General features: G+C 39.1%; 2 protein-coding genes across 3 annotated transcripts; both read left to right on the forward strand.

Annotated features, from left to right (window-relative positions):
* Positions 1–2,944: 2,944 nt before the first annotated feature.
* On the forward strand, positions 2,945–10,319 carry LOC130914905 (uncharacterized). 2 transcript variants are annotated; one of them, XM_057834492.1, is made up of 15 exons: positions 2,945–3,028; positions 3,937–5,251; positions 5,325–5,456; positions 5,555–7,741; positions 7,815–7,937; positions 8,026–8,169; positions 8,262–8,381; positions 8,467–8,622; positions 8,693–8,805; positions 8,889–9,021; positions 9,095–9,246; positions 9,337–9,433; positions 9,538–9,699; positions 9,775–9,938; positions 10,035–10,319. In XM_057834492.1, the coding sequence occupies exons 2-15, from the start codon at positions 4,033–4,035 to the stop codon at positions 10,131–10,133; spliced, it is 5,001 nt and encodes a 1,666-aa protein (XP_057690475.1). In that variant the 5' UTR covers positions 2,945–3,028; positions 3,937–4,032; the 3' UTR covers positions 10,134–10,319. The 2 variants fall into 2 exon arrangements, with proteins under 2 accessions (XP_057690475.1, XP_057690476.1); XM_057834493.1 differs by having other exon boundaries at positions 5,558–7,741.
* A 644-nt stretch (positions 10,320–10,963) lies between these two features.
* LOC130914707 (steroid 21-hydroxylase) lies at positions 10,964–21,315 on the forward strand. Its single transcript, XM_057834142.1, has 13 exons — positions 10,964–11,093; positions 11,328–11,450; positions 11,560–11,649; positions 15,489–15,643; positions 15,760–15,855; positions 15,953–16,063; positions 16,154–16,240; positions 17,162–17,233; positions 17,368–17,487; positions 17,588–17,754; positions 19,429–19,532; positions 19,617–19,856; positions 21,257–21,315. Exons 1-13 carry the CDS (start codon positions 10,964–10,966, stop codon positions 21,313–21,315), a joined length of 1,554 nt encoding a protein of 517 aa, XP_057690125.1.
* Positions 21,316–21,791: the final 476 nt, after the last annotated feature.

Here is a 21,791-nt window from a genome sequence, read left to right on the forward strand (position 1 = left end):
ATCAATGTTTAATATTTCGTTTAAAAAAAAGAAAATACTTTAAAAAAATTATTCACTTGCATATTTTAAACTTTTTAAAAAATTACTTCACAATGACAAAATTTGGTGTCTGTAAATAAGTAACGGATATCTACCTCATAACTATCTCTAAATTGTATTTCGTTTGTTACTCTCGCATTTTCCCCGGTATGTTAGATGATAAATAATCGATCCAAAGAAAGAAAAAAAAAACGTTTAAAAAGAGTAAATATATGAAAAAGAACATCTCAACCACTCCTTGATGTCTGCGATTTCTGCTTCGCGACCCTTGTTATATGAACATGTTTCACCCATAAAATCCCCCCAAAATCCGGCTGTGGCCATTCACAGCTGTGACTTGACACTCGGTGAGACATGCTACATGGAGTTTTTTGATCGAAAAGAAGTATGCGGTAATATCTCGTTAAAATCCTGGTTTCTTTAATTTTGCTCTCGCGTGCACTCACCTCCAGTTAGGGTTTTGCCGTTTAAAATGTTTTTTTTTTTTTTTTTAATTCCTTTCTGTTCAAAAATTTTCTTCCCCCAGAAAGTTGTGATTTTAAGCTTTCCAATGATGTATCACACATGCATATAGGACAATTTTGAAATTTGGGCAAATTGGGGGTCTCAGAGCGGAACTTTAAGTCACCTGAGTGTTTTCTGCCATAAACAACTTTAGTAAGGGAGAAGTGTAAATAAATTATAGAATTAAGATGTTATTAATGAAAAAATTAAAAGATTTCGTTGGCTGTCACTGAGTAGCATTTGCGATTGCTACACAAAAATAGCAATGTAAATTATCCCCTACAATGGTCAGAGACGTAAAACCACCAGAGGATACAGCATATACAGTAAGAAAGACAGGGCATATGGTGGTAAAGGATTGATTGTTGAAACAGGAGAATGTCATTGTCAGTGGCGTAAGGCAATGCACACAAGAAAAAGATGTCGATAAAAAAGCTACCTCTGGATCAGGTCGGCTCTTTTTCCTGTCTATTTCAGCCCTCGACACTCAAGCCAACTCTTTAACTGAACATTTGTATGTCCTTCCACATCTTTACCAGTGAATTTGGCACCATGGACATAATTTTCGGACAGAATTGGTAGGTTTAGCTCAGTAAACATCTCGTCCGTACACTATTTCCATGCCTTTACTATTAGGGACAAACGGGGGGTTGACCCGCCTAGCAACAATTGTTAACGTCATGAATATTAATGAGCAAAAGTGACGTGTTGCTTGCGGTACGCCATTAAGTGTGTAGGAAGCATCATCAACTTTATATTATGGCACGGGACAGATTCACTGATGACGAAGACTCAATTTATAGGGCGTATCTGGCTGTTGTTTCAGTATTGATATAGATGGATGGATTAAAGGAGAAGAAACGATCTTGATCATGAGAATCCCAACTGAAAGAATCTTGCTTAATAAAGTGAAAATACACAGAATTTCATTTTTCTGATGTGTAATAGAGGAGAAAAACATTAATAATAGAATAAAAACCGTTGTCAAAGGTTTTTAAGTAACAGTACAATGTTAGCTAATCAAATATGAGTATCTCAGATTGTCCTCCCTACTCGTAATGCATTGGCTATCCAGTGTATAATGTGTGACTATTGGAGAAACACGTTTAAATGGACCCAGGGGATGAAGCGGGCTTCGTATGAGTGTTTGACCTGATGGGCCAGCCTTTTTTTCTCCCCCATTTTGAAGCCTTATTGAATATACATAGCATTTTTTTTAATACTTCAAATTTGGCGGAATTATTTTCAACACACTTTACTTCGACTCAGCAATAATTTGATAATGTTGACTTCCACTACAGAGTCCCTTTAATTATGTATCAATGTGTGTGTCAGTGTGAACAATAGCTGGTCTACAGCATGCTCCTGGTAATCAGTCCAGACTGTACCCTGTCTTTTGCCCAAACTGTGCTCTGATAAATTTGACTGGCAACATGTGTACACATTTTTTTATTTTTTTAACTTTGCTGTGCCTGGACCTTACTTTGTACGTACTGTATATTAGAATTTCTTTCTTTTGTAGTTGTTCATATGCTTTTTGCTCATAATTTTTTATTTCAGTTTTTTTTATTATGTGTGCATTTCAGCATGAAGAATACTACATATTTCATTTTTTGTGTGTGTCAAAATTAATTGAATGTTCTCAATGGTCATGTCTGTTTTATTAATAGGTTTTGCTTGCATGTGGCAGTATTTGGACATGTTGCACCTCTGCAGAAGTCACTCACACCCGTCTGGGTTAACTTGTCTTCATGTGGTTTACAAAAGGAGGGATGGTGGGTGGCCATTTTGGTGCAAGATGCAGAGTCTCCACTGAGCATTCCTTAAAAAGTGCTGGATATTTGGTTTCTTACATAACTGTGGCGTAGTTACATCTCATTAATGCCAACAGATGGCCAATTCATGTAGAGAGAAGGTTTCTGTCCCCCCAGAGTGCCCACTGAATGCATGCAGTGTTATGTTATGTATTTCACCTGAATCATGACTCTCATACCGGACATTCATTAAATTGATTTTGTGTACTGTGTTATGTACGGCGTACATGCGTGTGTTTGTGTATGACTGTGTTGTATGTAACTCATGCAACGTTACTTGCATGCAATGTTGCAGGACCTTATGTGAACAAAGATGAAATATTAGAAGAAAATGTACAAAAATGTACATTGTACATAAATTAACTAGTTCTGAATAACACTAAACAGGGCCCCAATTGAGAGATTACAATAGAAAAACTCATGACGTATCAAAAATTTAAAGTCGGTGGAAATGTACCCATTTTTTTCTCTCCAGTTCAAATATTTTCAGTGGTGGTTGCGTGAGTGGGACCACTGGAGGGGAGGAGTTGGGGGACAGGAGCGAGGGTCCCTTAAGTAGGGGTGCACTTATCCCTTGCCACTTTTCTTTTTTGTGCTTGCAAGTCTGTTTATCATTCTAAATTCATTTCAAATGGATGGAGAAAAACAAAGATAGAAAAACCATCAATCAGGTATGTGCCTTTAACCCTCCAATGGAAAGTTGGGGTAGACAAGTACATATTTTGGTGTTCATGTCTTTTTGCTGTTAATATGCACCTTAGTGGCGAACTGTTGCATAATATGTGTTGATATTAAAGCAAATATATAATGATTTAAATACATCTACTGGAAGCATTTGTGTGAGATCATTAGCGAGTTTCAGGGTAGAAGCAAATATCTGACAGAAATTAAGATACAACTGATATTTTTTGCTGCTATGTCAATGTTTTGTAAACATATGTACTGTAAGGTTTATACTGGTCTTGTCTTGGAATCCTTTAATAGACAAAAAAAAAAAAATAATAATAATTTGCAATGCAAATGCAATGTAATTGAAAAATGGGGTATACAGTACATGTTCTTAATTGCTGAACACAAAATGTAGGTCAATGGGAGTTGCAGTTTGTTGACCTACTAAACAGTTTATCTGATATTCTCTTGATTGTTGTTACAACATTAAAACATATCTATGTATGTGGGTTTTATTAGTTGTGGCTGCCAAGGTTTGTGTAAGCTTCTGTGGAGTGAGAGGCATACAATGTGCCACAGTTCTATACAGTCACACACTGTTAGTTCTTCACTTGGTTTCACCATCCGACTTCTTCCTTCCTGTTCCAAAACATCTAAGTTGGCCTGGGCAAGCAGATGAATTAACTATTATGGGTGTTGGTCAGAACACTAACACATTTTGTCAGCCCGTGTTTACTTTAGACTAAATTTGAAAAGAAATATTAGTTTTGATAAAATGTGTGGTTATGATTGAGGTGTTATTCATTGATTCTTTAAAGTCATGTATGAAAGAAAGAAGCACATAAGCCTGCCAAAATATTTGAACTGTTCATTGAGTGAAAACACATAATTATTTTTTTTCTCCTTGTAGGTAATAGCTGGTTCAACCCCACCGAAGAAGTTCATAATCTAAAGGATAAACATACGGACAGACTTTCCAAAGTCAATTTCTGGTTACTGCCTCAAAATGTTGTTTACATTAGGACTTCTCCTCCTGACCCCATTTGCCTCACTTCAAACCACCAATCAGAAGAGAAATGCCATAGGAAATGACTTGACTAAAACCAGTGGTGCTTTCACAGTATCAAAACCAAAAACCAACTCTACTAACATCAGACTGACAAGCCAGCCAACTCTCAATCCAAACATCAATCAGACAATTTTACCCACTCCTCTCCCCGACCAAAAACCTCCAGCGATAAATGCGACGGCAAGCACCAGAACCAAAAAACACAAGCACACAGCGTCAGTTAATCAAACAGGCTTAGGTAGATCCACAAAAGCCCTGAATGATCACTCAACATCCACAAGATCAGCAACAGTCAACAGCACTAAAACCACTAAAGATAAACTTTTTGTCAATCAGACTGCATCTGAGAAATTGCCTTTGTCCAACAATGGGAAGATTGCCAAAGTCAAGCCAGCCCTAACTGAAGTTCAAAATGTTCAGTCAATATCCATAAAGTTAACTGGTGGGACTAAAACCAACAGAAACAAGTTTATAGCCTCTATTAATCAGACTGTTGTTGCGAAATCTCCCTCCGCAGCAGAAGTGAAGAACTATAAAGAAAGGCAAACCCCTACAGTCCAAACTCCAGCAAAGGCCTCGACTACCAACGGCTCTGCAGCTATCAAAGAGAAAGCCATAGGCTCCGATCATCAGACTGCAGCAGGCAAAGATTTGAAGAACTCCAAAGCTAAGCCAACTCCCACAGTTCAAACTGCTACACCTGCAAAGGACTCTGCAGCAAATGCCTCAACATCTGCAAAACCCTGGCCCACAGCCTCTGCCGATCCTACTGTTGTGGTCAAATCTATATCAAATGGTGATATGAAGAACACAAAAGACAACCCTCAGCTCACTGACCAAAATGTACCAGATACTTCTTCTGCTGTCAAGGATAGTTCTCTAGCTGCTGCAGATATGCCACATGTAAATAAGACTCCCAATACCAAATTAAAGACTGTGAGTGCGCAGCCACTCAAGGTGGTCATTGGGAATGACTGTGAATCAAGCAACATTAAAGAGCATGAAGTGAGCCTGAAACCTGGCACTCCGCTGGTCATGACACATAAGATCAGCTTGATGCCCGGTGCCTGTGCTGGCAGCTGTGAAAGCGATATGGCTGAGCTGAAAGGACGTTTAGCCAGGCTTGAGAGAGAAATGTCTTTGCTGAAGGACAAATGTATGGTTATTACTTATTTCTTTTCTAGTATCAGTTTTTTCATGTAACAAATGTGCTTTTGTTTCCTACCCAGGTCCATGTTCTGCAAATTGTCCAAATGATTGTAGTGGCAATGGAGAATGTCAAAAAGGAAAATGCATATGCCAGGAAGGATTCATGGGTTCAGACTGCAGAAATTGTGCTCAAGGAGCAGAGTGCCATAAAAGTAAGTGCTTGTTTCATTGACTGAGTGAATAAACATTATGAAATAATCTAGCCTTTGGTTAAAACTCTAATACCGATTCCTCTGCTCTGTAATGCCAGAAGAAAACAAAGGGATGACAAAAGTGAACGTCAACACTAAAGTCCAGAAAGTGAACAAAGAATTAACCACTATCAAGGAAAACAAACCAAACACAACAAAAATTGTACAACAGTTACAACTGGAGAAGAAGGACCAGAAGAAGGGGACTGATGCCAAGGAGACGGTCTCTAAATCAAAATTAGCCACTGCTACTAGATTAGGTCTTGCAAAGATACAAATCAACCCAGATGTTTCTGAAAAGAAACAGGCAATAAAAGGTTCCACAAAGACAACAATCCCTTCTGTTGGCCAACTTTTGTTGAAGCATCAAGGCAGAAAGCACGAGGAAGACCGAAAAGGCCAAACTGTGGTCTCGGGTTCAAAAAACATTGCGTCCATGACTAAGCCATATTCAAAATCGGACCATCTCAAAGATGAACCCCAAGCTAACATAACCCAGAGTGATGTCACAAATTTAAATGGAACAGCAAAACGTTCAAATATTCTTAATAGGAATGTTGCAACGAAAATAACTTTAGCTCGAAAGCACACCAAAGAGCAATCCATGCTCACTGAAAATAATTCAACTGAACCATCAGAATCAGTGCAAATTAAAAAAATTGAAGTGAACACTGTAACAATAAACTCTGTTGATGGAAAAACTGGAAAACAGACAGACACAGCAAATTTGCCTTCTGTTGAAGATGCAAATAAAGATGCTACCAAATCTGGACAAGGAAGAAAATTGATCACTGATGTTAGAATGTTCCAAAAAGTTGCATCTGTGGTTGATGACAGAAATTCTGATGCAAGCAAGGCTGTAAAGGGGAGGGATGCTGCAACAGTGCACTCTGTAGATGGTGGAAACACTGACAATAGCAAGACCGTAAAAGGAAGGGATAGCGTAAAAGTACATTCCGCTGATGCCAAGACTGAACAAGGCAGACATACTACCACTGTTCAGACTGTAGATGAAAGAAATAGAGATGGTAGTAAGACAGGAAAATTGAGAACTACTCAAACCTTTTACTCAAAGACTGGACAAGGCAGACATACTGGGAACATTGTTGATCGTAAAATTCAACAAGGCAAACATACTACAACAACGCATTATGCTATTGACAGAAATACAGACACCAGCGAAACCGGGAAAGGGAAAGGGAAAGATACCGTATCAGAGCATTTTGTTGATGGCAAGAGTGGACAAGGCAGTGATACTGTACAGTCTTCTAATAGAAAGACTATTCAAGGCATACATACTACTGCGTACTCCGTAGATGGCAAAGCGGAACAAGGCAAACATACTAAACTTGTGCACTCTGTTGATGGCAAGACTGGACAAGGTAGGCATACAACAATCATGCGCTCTGATGTTGAAAAGAAAACAGATGCGAGCAGGATTGTAAAAGGGAGCGAAACCATAACAGCACATTCTATAGATGGCAAGATTGGGCAATTCATAGATACCATTACTAGGCACAATGTAGGCAAAACTGAACAAGGCAGAAGCACTGTGCACTCTGGTGATGGCAAGATTTCACAAGGCAAACACAGTGCAACTGTGCATTCAGTTGACACAGATGCTATAAAAACTGACCAAGGTAGATTTACCACAACAGTGCATAAAGTTGATGCCAAAACTGGAAAAGGAAGGGATACTTCAACTGTGCATTCCATTGATAACACGATGAGGAGTCAATACAGAGTGAATGCCACTCTTACAGCCAATTCAGACAAATCGCAGGTTTCTCAAAGCCAAACAACTACCCATGGCAGTTCTATGAAAACTGCCACAAGGACAGGAGGATTAGGATCTGTGAAGTTGGTAAACATCTCATCCCACAGCTTCATCCTTTCATGGTCAGCACCACAAGGAATGTTCAAGAACTTCACAGTAATCAGAAGAGAGCCGCAAACAGACGGCAGTGAGTATCAGGAGCTTGAAGAAGAATTTTTCGAGGGACACAATACTCATATCACAAAGAATACAATGGAGGTCCAGGTACTCAAGGAAAGTGCTTCCTCTTCAAGTAAAGTTGTCGCTTCAAGAAGTAAACCAGAAACCAAGAGGATCATGTTGGTTGTGCCTGGCAATGTACGATCAGTTGAATTCAGTAACCTTCGTACAAGCACGCGCTATGTCCTGCACATATATGGCATAGCAGCTGATAGACGATCCAAGATTCACAGAGTTGTTGCAACTACAGGTAAAAGCAATATTCACAAAATTGTTACGAGACACCGTGAATGTTACTAACCTCTTTATTTTTTCTCGTCTAGGTCCTGAGCCAGCCGCAGATATGGTTTTCAGTAACATAACTGAGACATCACTTGTGGTCTCTTGGTCTAAACCCAAAACGACAATCACAGGCTACATGATCACCTATACTCACATTGTCACAGGTGTGTTAAAAACTGCTGATCATATTAATGCATTACCATTTGTTATACAGTAAATACAGTTACAGTTATTTATACTTTTCCCAACAAGGTGAGACCCATTCAGTGAACCTGGACACCCAGCAGACCCATTTTGTTCTTTCCAAATTGTCTGCTGGATCATCATACATTGTAACTGTTACCACAAAACAAGGCAGAGTCCAGAGTGATGCTCTTGTGTCCATTATAACCACAGGTACAACACAAGTTTCATTTACCAACTCTCACATTGTGAAAGTACTGCAAACATTTTGTAGAGTGTAACTATATTTTGTTTCTCATCTGCAGTGCCTGCACCGCCAACCCACCTCAGAGCTATCAATGTGACGGATACTAGAGCAGTGCTGCAATGGACTCCAAGCATGGGCAAGGTAGACCGTTTCATCATCAGCTACGAATCTTCCAAGAGTGAGTGCTAGGAGTAAAAACCTATTGCAATGATCATAAAGCTCTACTGAGTCCAAAACCAGCTAAGTGATTCTCCTTGCCACAGCTCCTAATGTAACTGTGACAGTGATGGTGTCTGGAAACTCAGTGGAACACCAACTGAGAGGCCTGCAGAGAGGCACCGTGTACACCGTCAAAGTCCTCAGCCAGAAGGACAGTCTTCAAAGTTTGGCCATTACAACGTCTTTCACCACTGCCAATGGTTAGTAGATATAAGCTAAGGGTTGGATCACGCAAGTTTAACAGCTGGGCATTTCTGTACCCATTTTAAGTGGTCAAAGCCAGTGAAGTGGGTGCTCGGTCTGCTCTGATTGTTTGGAAAAGTTCCACTGTGGTTTATCACAGCTACAGACTGATCTACCAAGTGGTAGGAGAAGAAGCAATGGTGAGTCATAGTCAATGAATATTGTTCCCAAACAACTAAATGAAACCAAGAGATTTGTTTGTTTGTTTGTTTGTTTATACTAGGAGCTTATCCTGGAGCCCACCATCACAGAGTATAAACTGACAGGGCTCTTACCAATGTCGCGCTATAATGTTCTGGTGGAAGGCGAGCGAGATGGACATTACACATCAATTGTAACCACCGAATTCATCACAGGTAAACCTGGAACCAGACTTCTTCAATCCACTTTAGCAATCATTCTACATCTCACCCCACACCTATTTGATAGGGAAGCTGCGTTTCCCCTATCCGACTGAGTGTTCTCAGGAGCTGCTAAATGGAGCTCTTCAATCAGGAGAGGTGAACATCTACCCTCAGGGGAAGGATGGCCCAGTCTACAGAGTCTACTGCGACATGGAGACTGATGGAGGCGGTTGGACGGTTAAATACACTGACTCATTTAAACAAAATGAATGATGAAACACATTAAAACAAAAAATTGAGTGTTTTTTTTTTTTTTTTTTTGTCTAGGTGTTCCAAAGAAGAATAAATGGAAAGACAGATTTCTACCAAACCTGGAGTGAATACAAAGCTGGGTTTGGAAACCTCAGTGAGGAGTTCTGGCTTGGTATAGTACATTTGAAGCTTACTTGGCTATTCCCTAATTAAACAAATAATGATACTTAGTACTAAGCTCAGTACATACATTTCTTTCTCTAACCAAAAAAACAGGAAATGAACATCTGCACAACTTGACCAGCATTGGTCCCGTGAGTTTGAGAGTAGACCTGAAATCCGGAAACGAAACGGCTTATGCTCACTATGCCAACTTTTCCATTGATTCAGAAGAGAATAATTTTGCCCTCACGGTATCTGGATACACAGGGACAGCAGGTAAAATGTTTTACTTTAACATGCAAACTATAAAAAGAATTTTACTGTAGATAACACACAATCGCTCTTGGACAGGTGACTCTATGAGGTATCACAATGGCCGTCCATTCTCAACCCGGGATAAGGACCCTGACTCTTTGGGGATCCACTGTTCTCGGGCCTACATGGGAGGCTGGTGGTATAAAAACTGCTACAAAACCAACCTCAATGGTCTTTATGGAATCAACACTAATAATCAGGTAAGGTTAAAAGCTACCGGACATTTCTTGTCTCTGTCTCTACACAGTTACCAAACAGAATCCATGAATGTTGATGTTGTTGGTAATCCTTTGCAGGGAGTCATATGGATAGACTGGAAAGGTAAAGACTCCTCCATTCCTCTGACTGAGATGAAATTCAGACCGTCCAGGTTCTCACCCGCGACACATGGCTAATGATGATCAAGCTCTTAAGCAATCCAGATGAGGGAGGAGTGTCTGCCCAGCCGAACCTGTTCAACAGTTTTTTTTTTTTTGTTTTTGTTTTTTTAAAACCCCCTACTACTGTAAATATGCACTGTTCCATTCATTTTAAATAAATGTTGGTCTGATGTGGACTGGTTTTAAATTAAACACATACTGTCAAAGGAAAATGAATGTGTTGTGGATATTTTGGGCAAAAGTGTAGTAAAACAGCCAAAGAAAATTTTGTTGTTGTTGTTGTTTGTTTATTTATTATGAAATTATTTTTTCAGTCAAGAGAGAAGTGTCGGAACAGAGCAGGTTCACAAGTCTCTCTGTAGGTTTCCTCAGTTATACAACAATCTCTTCCTACGCATAATGGGTTAGCAGGTAACTTAAAGGCTCATCGCTCATCACAAAAGGTTGTATGTGTCAGCATGTATTTTATGAATGGGGTTCGGTTATTAGCCTGAGAAAGTCAACATGTTTTAAGAAGTGAGGTGTAGGACTCAACCTTGAAGTCTACGGGAGCGATAAGAGTGAAAAGCAGCTGTTCTGACTAATTTTCTATCTGAAATATGGCCTCATTTGCATGAAGCAAAATGTGGCCCGTTTATCTGTCATGTCGTCGCATAGGGAGTGTTATCTGGTCCTTCGCTGGACAGATTTTGACAGAAGAAAACATTTTGGTGCCCTTGATACGAGCAGCAAAAAAAGCAAACACACACATACAATCACAATGAGCAATGCTTTAGATCTCTATAAATGGGGCAACAAGTGAGATGAAGAGCTTTCCAAAGAAGAGCATCATCACAGAAGACAGGATGCCAATTGAGGTGGTTATGTTCAGTGTGGGAGCTGCCATCCTCATGCTGGTACTAACGATCCTGCAAAGTTCCTTCAAATCTGCTCTAAGAAAGAACTCTTCATGTCCCAATGGAAAAACTCCACCAGGTAACAACACATGCATATCCCTGGCCCTTGTTTTGTCTTTAGATTTTTTCTTCATCTATCATTCATCTGCGAGATGAAATGAGCTTTTTTTTTTTCAAATTACAACTTTGAGAAATATTGGAGTCATTGGACAATGACTGTATTCCTATTTCCCCGTAAATCACTAATAAACCAGACACTTTGTTTTGATCGTTTTTGCAGCTTCATTCTTTTCTCCTTCTTGTACCAATTCAGGCCCTCCAAGCCGTTTCCTCATTGGCAACATGATGGAGTTAGCCCGCGACCACCTGCCAATACACCTAACCCGCCTGGCACAAAACTATGGGGATATCTACCAACTTAAATATGGAAATACTCGTAATTAAGTTTCTTGTGGCTTTCCCTAGCTGTTACTATGCATTTTTTGTGTTGGTATACAGTATACAGTATACAGTTGACACTTACAAATATGTATCCTTTTCTGCAGGACTGGTAGTTCTGAACAGCAGTGAGGTCATTAGAGAAGCTTTGGTGAAAAAATGGTCCGACTTTGCTGGGAGACCCATGTCATTTACAGGTGAACACAGTAGACATATTTCCATTCTAGTATTAAAAAATCATATTTAAAAAGGCAGCACTGAGATTTTATGTTTAGCGTATCTGCCTCACAGTTAGAAGATCTGGGTTTAAATTTTAGTTGTTGCATGTTTGACCATTGACACTCTTCTTCAGATACCTCTGTTTTCTGCCATATTTCAAAACTCTAGACTGTGGATTTGAGCAGGAAAGATTATTTGTCTCTACAGTGGTATGAAAAGGTATCTGAACCTTTTGGAATTTCTCACATTTCTGCATGAAATCACCATCAAATGTGATCTGATCTTAGCAGAGGTTGCGCTAGACTTTTTCGTTGTCTGTCATTTTGACTGACAGTGTCATAAAAATCCGGTCATAATCTATTTTTACCCGTCACTTACATTTTTAAAATGATAATAATGACATATTCAATAGTATTTAGTTTTCATTCATTTTTAATTAATATTCTGTCCGAACAAGCTTAACAAGAGGCAAACAGACAGCGGAGTGCACCAATCAGCGACGGGCAGACGTGCCGTTAGCAAAGCGACGAGGGCAGGACGAGGGACTTGCGCACGGAAGTAAACATACGAGGAGAAGGGAGTTTATTCAACATGGCTAGCGCGAGACAGACTGTTGTCAATGATTCGTGTCGATGTGTTTTAGCTCATTTAAAACTGAATTTACCGCGGATTGAAACACATTCTCGGCTCTCCCGTTCGCCATCCGTGTTGTTCTAGAGACAACTTTCGGCGTGCAAGAGTGACGTTGCTCGTGAAGAACACGTCACGCAAATAAACAAATCTGATTTGTCGATTGATTTTGTACCTACTCGAGAGGCTGTGTCCCAGACTTGTCTCTCAGTGTTTGAAAAATACAGGGAGAACAGTCTGGCCGTGCTAGGCAAACACTCAGTTGCCTTGACATTTTTCCGAGTAAGGCCAACGACGTAATGCATCAAGAGAGACAATAGCTAATTAATATGCTCACTTGCCGCCTCCCTGTGGTCTGGGGTGTGAATTGCAGCCTGTCAAAATGACGGATGGACTTCAGTTTTTTCTGTCACCGTTTTAAAAAACCGGTCAACGACGGAAAATATTCGGTTAACACGACCCCTGGATCTTAGTCAAAATCACACAGATGAAATTACAGTGTCCGCTTTAACTAAAACCACCCAAACATGTATAGGTTTTCATATTTTAATGAGGATAGTATGCAAACAATGACAGAAGGGGGAAAATAAGTGAACCATCACATTTAATATTTTGTGCCCCCCCCCTTTGGCAGCAATAACTTTAACCAGATGCCTCCTGTAGCTGCAGATCAGTCTGGCACATCGATCAGGACTAATCTTGGCCCATTTTTTTCTCTACAAAACTGCTGTAGATTCTTAGGATGGCTGGCATGAATCACTGTCTTTAGGTCATGCTGCAGCATCTCAATGGGGTTCAAGTCTGGACTTTGACTTGGCCACTCCAGAATGTTTATGTTGTTCTTCTGAAACAGGGGTGGGCAAACCGGTCCTCGGGGGCCGCAGTGGGTCCTGGTCTTTGTTCCAACTGATTCAGCACAGACAGTTTAACCAATAAGGTTTCAGCAGAAACAAGAAGCACCTGACTGCAATCAACTGATTGCACTTGTAAGAAACTAAAGTGGTGAAAGGCTGTCCTCATGATGGGTATGACCAAAAACCCGCACCCACTGCGGCCCTTTGCAGAATAGTTTTCCCACCCCTGTTCTGAAACCATTCTGAAGTTGATTTACTTCTGTTTTTTGGATCAGTGTCTTGTTGCCGCACTCATCCTCTTTTTAGCTTCAATTGTCTGAAAAATGGCCCCAGGTTTTCCTGCAAAACATCCTGATAAACCTTTGAATTCATTCATTCATTAATGATTGAAAGTTATCCAGGCCCTGAGGAAACAAAACAGCCCCAAATCATGATGCTCCCTCCACCAAGTTTCACGGAGGGCATGAGGTGTTGATGTTGGTGAGCTGTTCCATTTTTCCTCCACACACGTTGTGTGGTACTCCCAAACAATTCAACTTTGGTTTCATCAGTCCACGAAATATTTTGCCAAAACCTCTGTAGCGTGTCCAAGTCTCTTTTTGCAAACATTAAACGAGCAACAATGTTTTTTATAGACAGGAGTGGCTTCCTCCATGGAGTCCTCCCGCGAGCAACATTCTTGGCCATAGTTTTACATATAATTGATGTGTGCAGAGATATTGGACTGTGCCAGTGATTTCTGTAAGTCTTTACCAGACACCCTCGGGTTCTTTTTTTAACTCTCTGAGTATTCTGCACTGAACTCTTGGCATCATCCTTGTTGGACGGCCACTTCTTGGGAGAGAAGCAACAGTGCCAAACTCTTTCCATTTGTAGACAACTTCTCTGACTGTCGATTGATGAACATCAAGACTTTTAGAGATGGTTTTGTATCCTTTCCCAGCTTTATACAAATTGACAATCCTTGATCGCAGGTCTTCAGACAGCTCTTTTGATGATGCACATCAGACAATGCTTCTCATCTAGACAATTCTTACCATGTGTTTGTTTTATAGAGGGCACGGCAGCTTTAAACCACTCATCAGTGATTGGGCACACACCTGACTTAAATTGTCTGGTAAAAATTGCTTTCAATTGCTCTTTAAGTCTCCTTAGGCAGAGGGTTCACTTACTTATTTCCCCATTTCTGTCATTGTTTTCATGCTATCCTCATTAAAATATAAAAACTAGGGCTGTCAAATGATTAAAATTTTTAATCGAGTTAATTACAGCTTAAAAATTAATTAATCGTAATTAATCGCAATTAATCGCAATTCAAACCATCTATAAAATATGCCATATTTTTCTGTAAATTATATATATATTCTGTAAAATAAATTGTTGGAATGGAAAGATAAGACACAAGATGGATATATATACATTCAACATACGGTACATAAGGACTGTAGTGGGCATTTCACTCTACTGTCATTTAAATCTGTCTATGCTGTCCTCACTCCGAAGCGTCTACTTTTTCCAAAGCTAGACAGCTAGTGAACGACGCCTTAATAATTAGACTTCTTCCTTTTTCATCTGATTTATTAATAAAATGGCCTTAAACCATTGTCCTCTTTAGACCGTCGTAAAACTACAAAAAAAAAGTACACAAGCATTGCATTAGCAACAACGTTAGCTTAGCACGCTATACAGGTTCACTAAACATAAACAAAAAGCGTCTCATACAAAAATTATAACATTTCGCTTACTAACATAATATGTACATTCTTTACAACAACCATACTTACGGACAAATCTTGTCCAAGGATCATATAAGCACAACATTATCAGCCCGAGACGTCGTGCAGCCATAATGAACTGGCAAGAAAACAATAAACAATGTCGCAAAGCGACCACAAGAGTTCGCTGTTGGACAGCACACAAAAAGCCTTGCTGTAAAACTTACCAAAAGGCAGAATACTTTCTGAGCGGGACATGTGCGTTAATTGCGTCAAATATTTTAACGTGATTAATTAAAAAAATTAATTACCGCGCGTTAACACGATAATTTTGACAGCCCTAATAAAAACCTATAAATGTTTGGGTGGTTTTACTTAGAGCAGACACTGTTTTTACGTCAGTGTGATTTTGATAAAGATCAGATCACATTTGATGGTGATTTTATGCAGAAATGTGAGATATTCCAAAAGGTTCAGATAGTTTTTCATACCACTGTATGTGTCCTTTGAGTCTGGGCTCTAGGGAGCCCCCTCCTCTCACCCTAAATCATTTGGGATCAACTCCAGGTCACCAGGGATGACTTCATTTTTGAACATGCAGCCACAATCTTTTCACAGGAAATTTCGTCTCTGGTGGAGGGCGATCCATTTCTCTGGGAGATTACAATGACGAGTGGCGGGCCCATCGTCGTCTAGTTCATGGCGCATTGCTGCGATGCTGCCATCAATCTTTGCATGATGTGATTGAAAAGCAGGCGACACAGCTCTGCAAGGTGGGTGAACAAGACAGCATAAACATCTATGTTGATGATTTTGAACTCTTAAATTGAAACAAAATTGAGGCCTTTGACAAATTGACACAATGTATACATTGATCTATCATTTGCAGGTTCTGAAGGCCTATCAAGGCAGTGCAGTTGATCTGTCTGAGGATTTCACAGTGGCGGCAAGTAATGTGATCACCACTTTGACTTTTGGAAAGGAAGTGAGTTTGTCTCATAGAAAGCAGGAGGTTGGAAAATTTGAAAGTCATAAATTCCATTATAACCATTGTTCTTTTTGTAATTGATCAATTGTTTCAGTATGACAAGAGTTCTTCAGAGCTGCAGGAGTTACACAAATGTCTGAATGAGATTGTCGGTCTCTGGGGCTCCTCTTGGATTTCTGCCCTGGACTCTTTTCCTTTACTGAGAGTTTGTTCTAAAACAATTATAAAAAAGTCAGTAAATGAGAAATGTTCTAAAATAATATTTTAATGTGTAATGTCATTGTTTCTCCCTAAGAAATTACCCAACCCTGTCTTCTCCCGTCTCATGCGAGAGGTGACGAAGAGAGACAACATCATACGCAAACACCTCAATGAATACAAGGTCACTGTTGTGTCATTGCAATGCAGTTTGTTTTGAGAGGCTACAGTGGTGGGGTAGGGGGTTGTTTAAAACCTTCAAAAAAGGTTCTGGCATGATTTTTGAATGAGTCAAGTCATTCTACATTACTTCTGATGGGAACGTTGTATTGAAATGATGATGTATTGGCTCGAATATAAGACGGTGTTTTTTTGCATTGAAATAAGACTGAAAAGGTGAGAGTCTCATATTCGGGGTCTAGACATTGTACCCATTTGCGACGCTAGATGGCGCCAGATATACATTAAGCGAATGCTGAACTTGAGAGGTAATGTTTTGTCATGATCTCAGCTACTCTCAAGTTTGACCAGTTTGAATTATTTTATTGCAATGTTTTTCCTTATTCAGATTTGTTTCAAGACTGCAGTTACAGTTAGACCTCACTTTGATGGTTAATGCAGTTATTGCAATTTTGTTTTATCACAATAGATTGGTTTATTTACATATATATTTAAAAAAAAACAGAAGCCATTCATTTACAAATGTGATTGCACTTTAATTTACATATTTAAATGCTCAGACATTAAGATTTGAATGAGGCAAAAATAACATGCTTTTTCTCTCAAATATATTGTTATAATCATTTGTTTCAGATGTACTGTAATTATTTTCTGTATAAAAAATAATTTGGTGTTCAAAAAGTCTTATTTCAAACTTGAGTCTTGAAAAAGAGGGGGTCATCTTTTAATTAGGGCCGTCTTATATTTGGGCCAATACAGTACTTCTCATTTCAACAGCTCTAAATACCACTGTTTCCCTCTCCCAATAAATACTACACCCCTTTTACGCTTGCTCTCCTTGTAGATTTTATTATCCTTTGTTTATTTTATTATCCTCCCTAAACCATTAGTCTAATCTAAGCATTTCTTGTGTTGTTTCATTCAGTTACAAAACAAGAAACCAAATGGCACCATCGCAGGCTGCTTCCTCGAGGGACTCAACACAGAGGACGGAGTGGTAATGGGGTTTATTAGCCAAGCATTTAGACTTAATGAAGCATTTAAAAAGCTAGAAAAGTGTTTTACCATCCAGTATTTGGTTGATACACGAACGGGAAGTTAATCTTTTAACTTCCTTGTTACTATGTTGAGAACCAGCTGCTGACAGACACTCATGCCCACATGGCCACTGTGGACCTGCTCATCGGAGGAACAGAGACCACTGCAGCTTGGCTCAACTGGACTGTAGCGTTCCTCTTGCATCGACCAGAGGCAGGTCACTTGAACCTCTTCATAGCTCACTTACTGTAACTACAGTATATCACTTTGACATGCTCATATTCGATCTCTCCAATCCAACTGCCCTCATCAGGTCCAGACTCAGGTCTATGAAGAGCTGTGCACGGTAGCAGAGGGTCACTATCCCAAATACAGTGAAAGGCACAAACTTCCCGTCCTGAGTGCTCTCGTCAACGAAGTGCTCCGACTCAGGCCCGTCGCTCCACTGGCTGTACCACACAGAACTATCAGAGACAGCAGGTCAGCACTTTGTTAGCCAGGATAGATACAGTATATATAAAAATCTGAATTTGAAAATATAATGCTTTATATCTGATAAAACATTTAAGAGGTAATGATTCAACATTGGGGAGATGGCATGGTATTTGGTTCAGGCTCCGGCCTCTCTGTGTGGACTTTGCATGATCTCCTTGTAACAGCGTGGGTTCTCTCTGGGTACTGTGCTGTAGCTTCCTCCCACATCCCAAAAATATGCGTGGTAGGCTGATTGAACACTCCAAATTGTCCATAGGTGAGTGTGCGCGCGAATGGTTGTTTGTCTCTATGTGCCCTGCCATAGACTTCACTATCAGCTGAAAGGACACGGGGCCGATTCGTAGGGGGCGTATTATAAAAAATTTATTATTCAAATTATTTTAAAACCAAAGCCACTAGCAACCTAAAACCAAAACAGGCTCCTCCCTTAGGCATATATGAATCTCCATGAGCAGCGGTATCAATAAATTCAAAGTTGTAATAATAAATCGTCATAATAAAATCCTGATTATTTTTTAAAGAACAAAACTTAAAATGGCTATAAAATTCTCAGATTTTATGCTAGATGCACAAAAATCACCAAACACAGAGATAATCCCTTATATTTTCAGGATCAATGGCAATATTTAACATATCATATCAGTTTTTGCCAGAAATAGCAACTTAATTATTATTATTTATTTATTTTTTTACATAATCAAATACTATGGCTGCCACAAAACAGAGTTTTTTTTTTAAAAGTTGAAAATACTTGTAAACAAATGCTTAAATCGCGGAATTTCTTTAAATATGAACGTAAATGTCTAGATTTTTGGTTATAAGCAAAAAACGGGCCGCTATCGTTCATTTTATGTAAATATTTTCAGCCAAAATAACGGTATTGTGTAATCCAACATGGCGGCCGTCACAAAACAAAGAGCTTTTTAAATTGATTTTTTTTTTTTTTTGTAAATCAATGCTTAAATCGCAGAATTTCTATAGATATGAACATGTCTACATTCTTGGTTAAAAGCAAAAAAAAAAAAAAAAAAAAAAAAAAAAAAAATCAGTAAATATTTCAAGCCAAAGTTACATTAATTTTATCCATAATTTTTTTCAAAACGTTTCAAAGTGCATGCATTGTACTATTTAATATAACAATTAGCTTGAATCCTCGACCAGATCACTCGAAACACTCCTGCTTGCTTGTATGCAGTAAAACCTTTGTCCTGTTCCCACTTAAATCCGGCATTAAAACACAGCATGTGTTTATCAGAGTGAAAGCCAAATCAACGTTCTGCCTGGGTCGGCCCCCTACAGAAAGGTGTGGCACAATGTTTGTGGGAACTGTCTTGTCAATTTATGGCGGAGTCTATGGCCCTGCAACTGGCTGGCAACCATTTCAGGGTGTACCTTGCCTCCTACTCATAATTAGCTGGGATAGGCTCCAGCACCCCAGTGACCCTGGTGAGGATAAGTGGTTCAGAAGATGAATGAATGATTCAACATTGACATCAATATACAGTAATGCTAAAAGATGTATGCCTCTTAAAATACAATATTTATTACAGGGCTAGTGAATAATGTACATTTATCATCAGCTCTATGTTGCTGGCTTTGATAAAGTTCCTCAACATACTCAACATAATAGTAAATTGACTGTACTGTATCCTTGTGTAGTATTGCAGGTTATTTCATCCCCAAGAACACAGTGATCATTCCTAATCTTTTTGGAGCCCACCACGATCCTTCAGTCTGGACGGAACCCCACAGCTTCAAACCAGGTATATTTACATTTTATTGTACTGTACTGTATTAACATATACTCACATTTGGTTGCAGTACACTTCATACATCTTGTCTTTCAGAACGTTTCCTAGAGGGAGGAGGAGCCTCCCCTAGAGCCCTGATCCCTTTTGGAGGGGGGGCTCGCCTTTGCCTGGGGGAGTCAGTTGCTAAAATGGAGCTTTTCCTCTTCATGGCGTATTTGCTGAGAGATTTTCACTTCTTGCCCGCTGATGCCTGTCTGCCCGACCTGAGGGGCATAGCTAGTGTTGTGCTCAAGGTGAAGGCCTACAAAGTAATTGCTCGCCCACAACCTGATCACAGTAAATAAAGAACTACGGACCTTGAACTACGAATGTGTCTTAATTTGTAAAGATGTACTTTAATTAAACATGACCAAATTGCTGCCTGTACCATTGATGCTTTTAAATGCAAATCACAGCATTTAGTCTCTATTGATTATTTTGTTTCTTTTGTAACTAGTCATTATTTCAATACAATCATTTTAAAGATCAATTAATGAAAATGTTTATTTAAAATGAACAAAGTATCAAATCTTGAGCCTAATACCATGTTTCTCTTTAAATGTATACATTATGCTATGTACTTTTGTAGTTTCAAACATGGCAGTGCTTTTCTCCAGTTGCTATGGGATACAATATACGAGGGGCATTCAAAAACGTAATGCACTCAAGTGCATTGCTCGTACAGGATTTTCCAAATCTTGTTTATATTTGGCACAAACATGATAGGACACACCTTTTTGCGATCGTTATACGTGTTTTTCTTATTTTCAGATTTTTTAAGCTTAAACTAACTCATCAGCATAAGTTTTGTTGTCAGGATTGACAGAGGTGGATGGGCGACCACTATGGGGCTTATCGGCTATGCTGGCTTTACCCACCTCTTCATGGTCTTCGGTACTGTTTTTAAATCACTGTACCCATCTTTTTACCGTACTATAGTCTATGGTATCATCAGGGGTGAAAGTGTCTACAATTTCTTGCCGGAACTCCCCGACGTGAAGGTCGCCACCGAGCCAGAAATTGTATTAATTAATTTATTTATTTTCATTCGGGGGGTCAAACCTCCTAAAACTACTGAAATGCAAAGAAAACAGTTTTGGCACAGTTATTTCTATAACACATACAAAAACTGATTTTCATTCAAAATTGTATTTTTTTTTTTCATTTTGTTTCTGACGAGCTTCAAGAAGGGTGGCCATTTTGGAAGCTAGTTTAAGGTTTAAAAATCTGAAAATAAGAAAAAAAACATATAACAATCGCAAAAATGTGTGTCCTATCATATTCGTGCCAAATATAAACAAGATTGGTAAAATCCTGTACGAGTTGAGTGAATTACTTTTTGAATGCCCCTCATAGTTAAAATAAAAATAAATAAATAAATAAAATACATACCACATTCACCAAGGAAAGCTTGATGCATTTGGTAGACACCTTATTACAATTACAACTGCATTTCTGTTAACTCAAAACTTTTAAGTGAACAACATTGCCACTATGTGGGGAAATGACAACATTACAACCCTAATAACCAAGGTTTGCAGTATTGTAACCGTACAGTACTACTATCGTTGGTTTCAATAGACTTTTCAATGACTACTATAGAATCAAATGACAAAGTACATGTCGATCATTAAAACAGCAAAGCCGGTATGTAGTCTGTGTGCTCACCCACTCATTTCTGGTACTCCTTATCCTAGTGAGGGTCAAGGCAGTGCTGGAGCTTATCCCAGCAAACTATGGGCTCAAGGTGGGCTAAACCCTGAACATGCTAAATACATACAGCCCCCCTTCCCCACACGCACATAACCACACAACATTTTTAAAAGAATCCACATTTTAACAAATGTGTAATTCTGAGTGCAGAGAAGAATACTAGGTAATAAAAAAATATTTTTAAAAATGGAAAAACATAAACAAAAAGAGACAAATGACTTGTTGTAACCTAGACCAGTTCGAAGAGCTACAAAAAAGGATTACCATTGAACCTGAATCTGCAATCCACCAAGATAGCGGGAAAATAATATTACGTTCATTCATATTTAATAGATGAGCAACAAAAAATTTGCCCTGAGTGGCACAACTCACAGCACGTAATATGTGCAGACTGAAAGAAAATTATTGAGGAAGATTTTTATATGCTTTATATGTTATGAAGATATAAAAGCAGTAAATTACTGATTAAACTTTAGCATTAGTGTAGTATCACAGTCCCACATTCCAACTTAGAAAGTA

Source organism: Corythoichthys intestinalis, chromosome 4, assembly GCF_030265065.1.
Source record: "Corythoichthys intestinalis isolate RoL2023-P3 chromosome 4, ASM3026506v1, whole genome shotgun sequence".
In the NCBI taxonomy this organism is placed as follows: Eukaryota; Metazoa; Chordata; class Actinopteri; order Syngnathiformes; family Syngnathidae; genus Corythoichthys; species Corythoichthys intestinalis.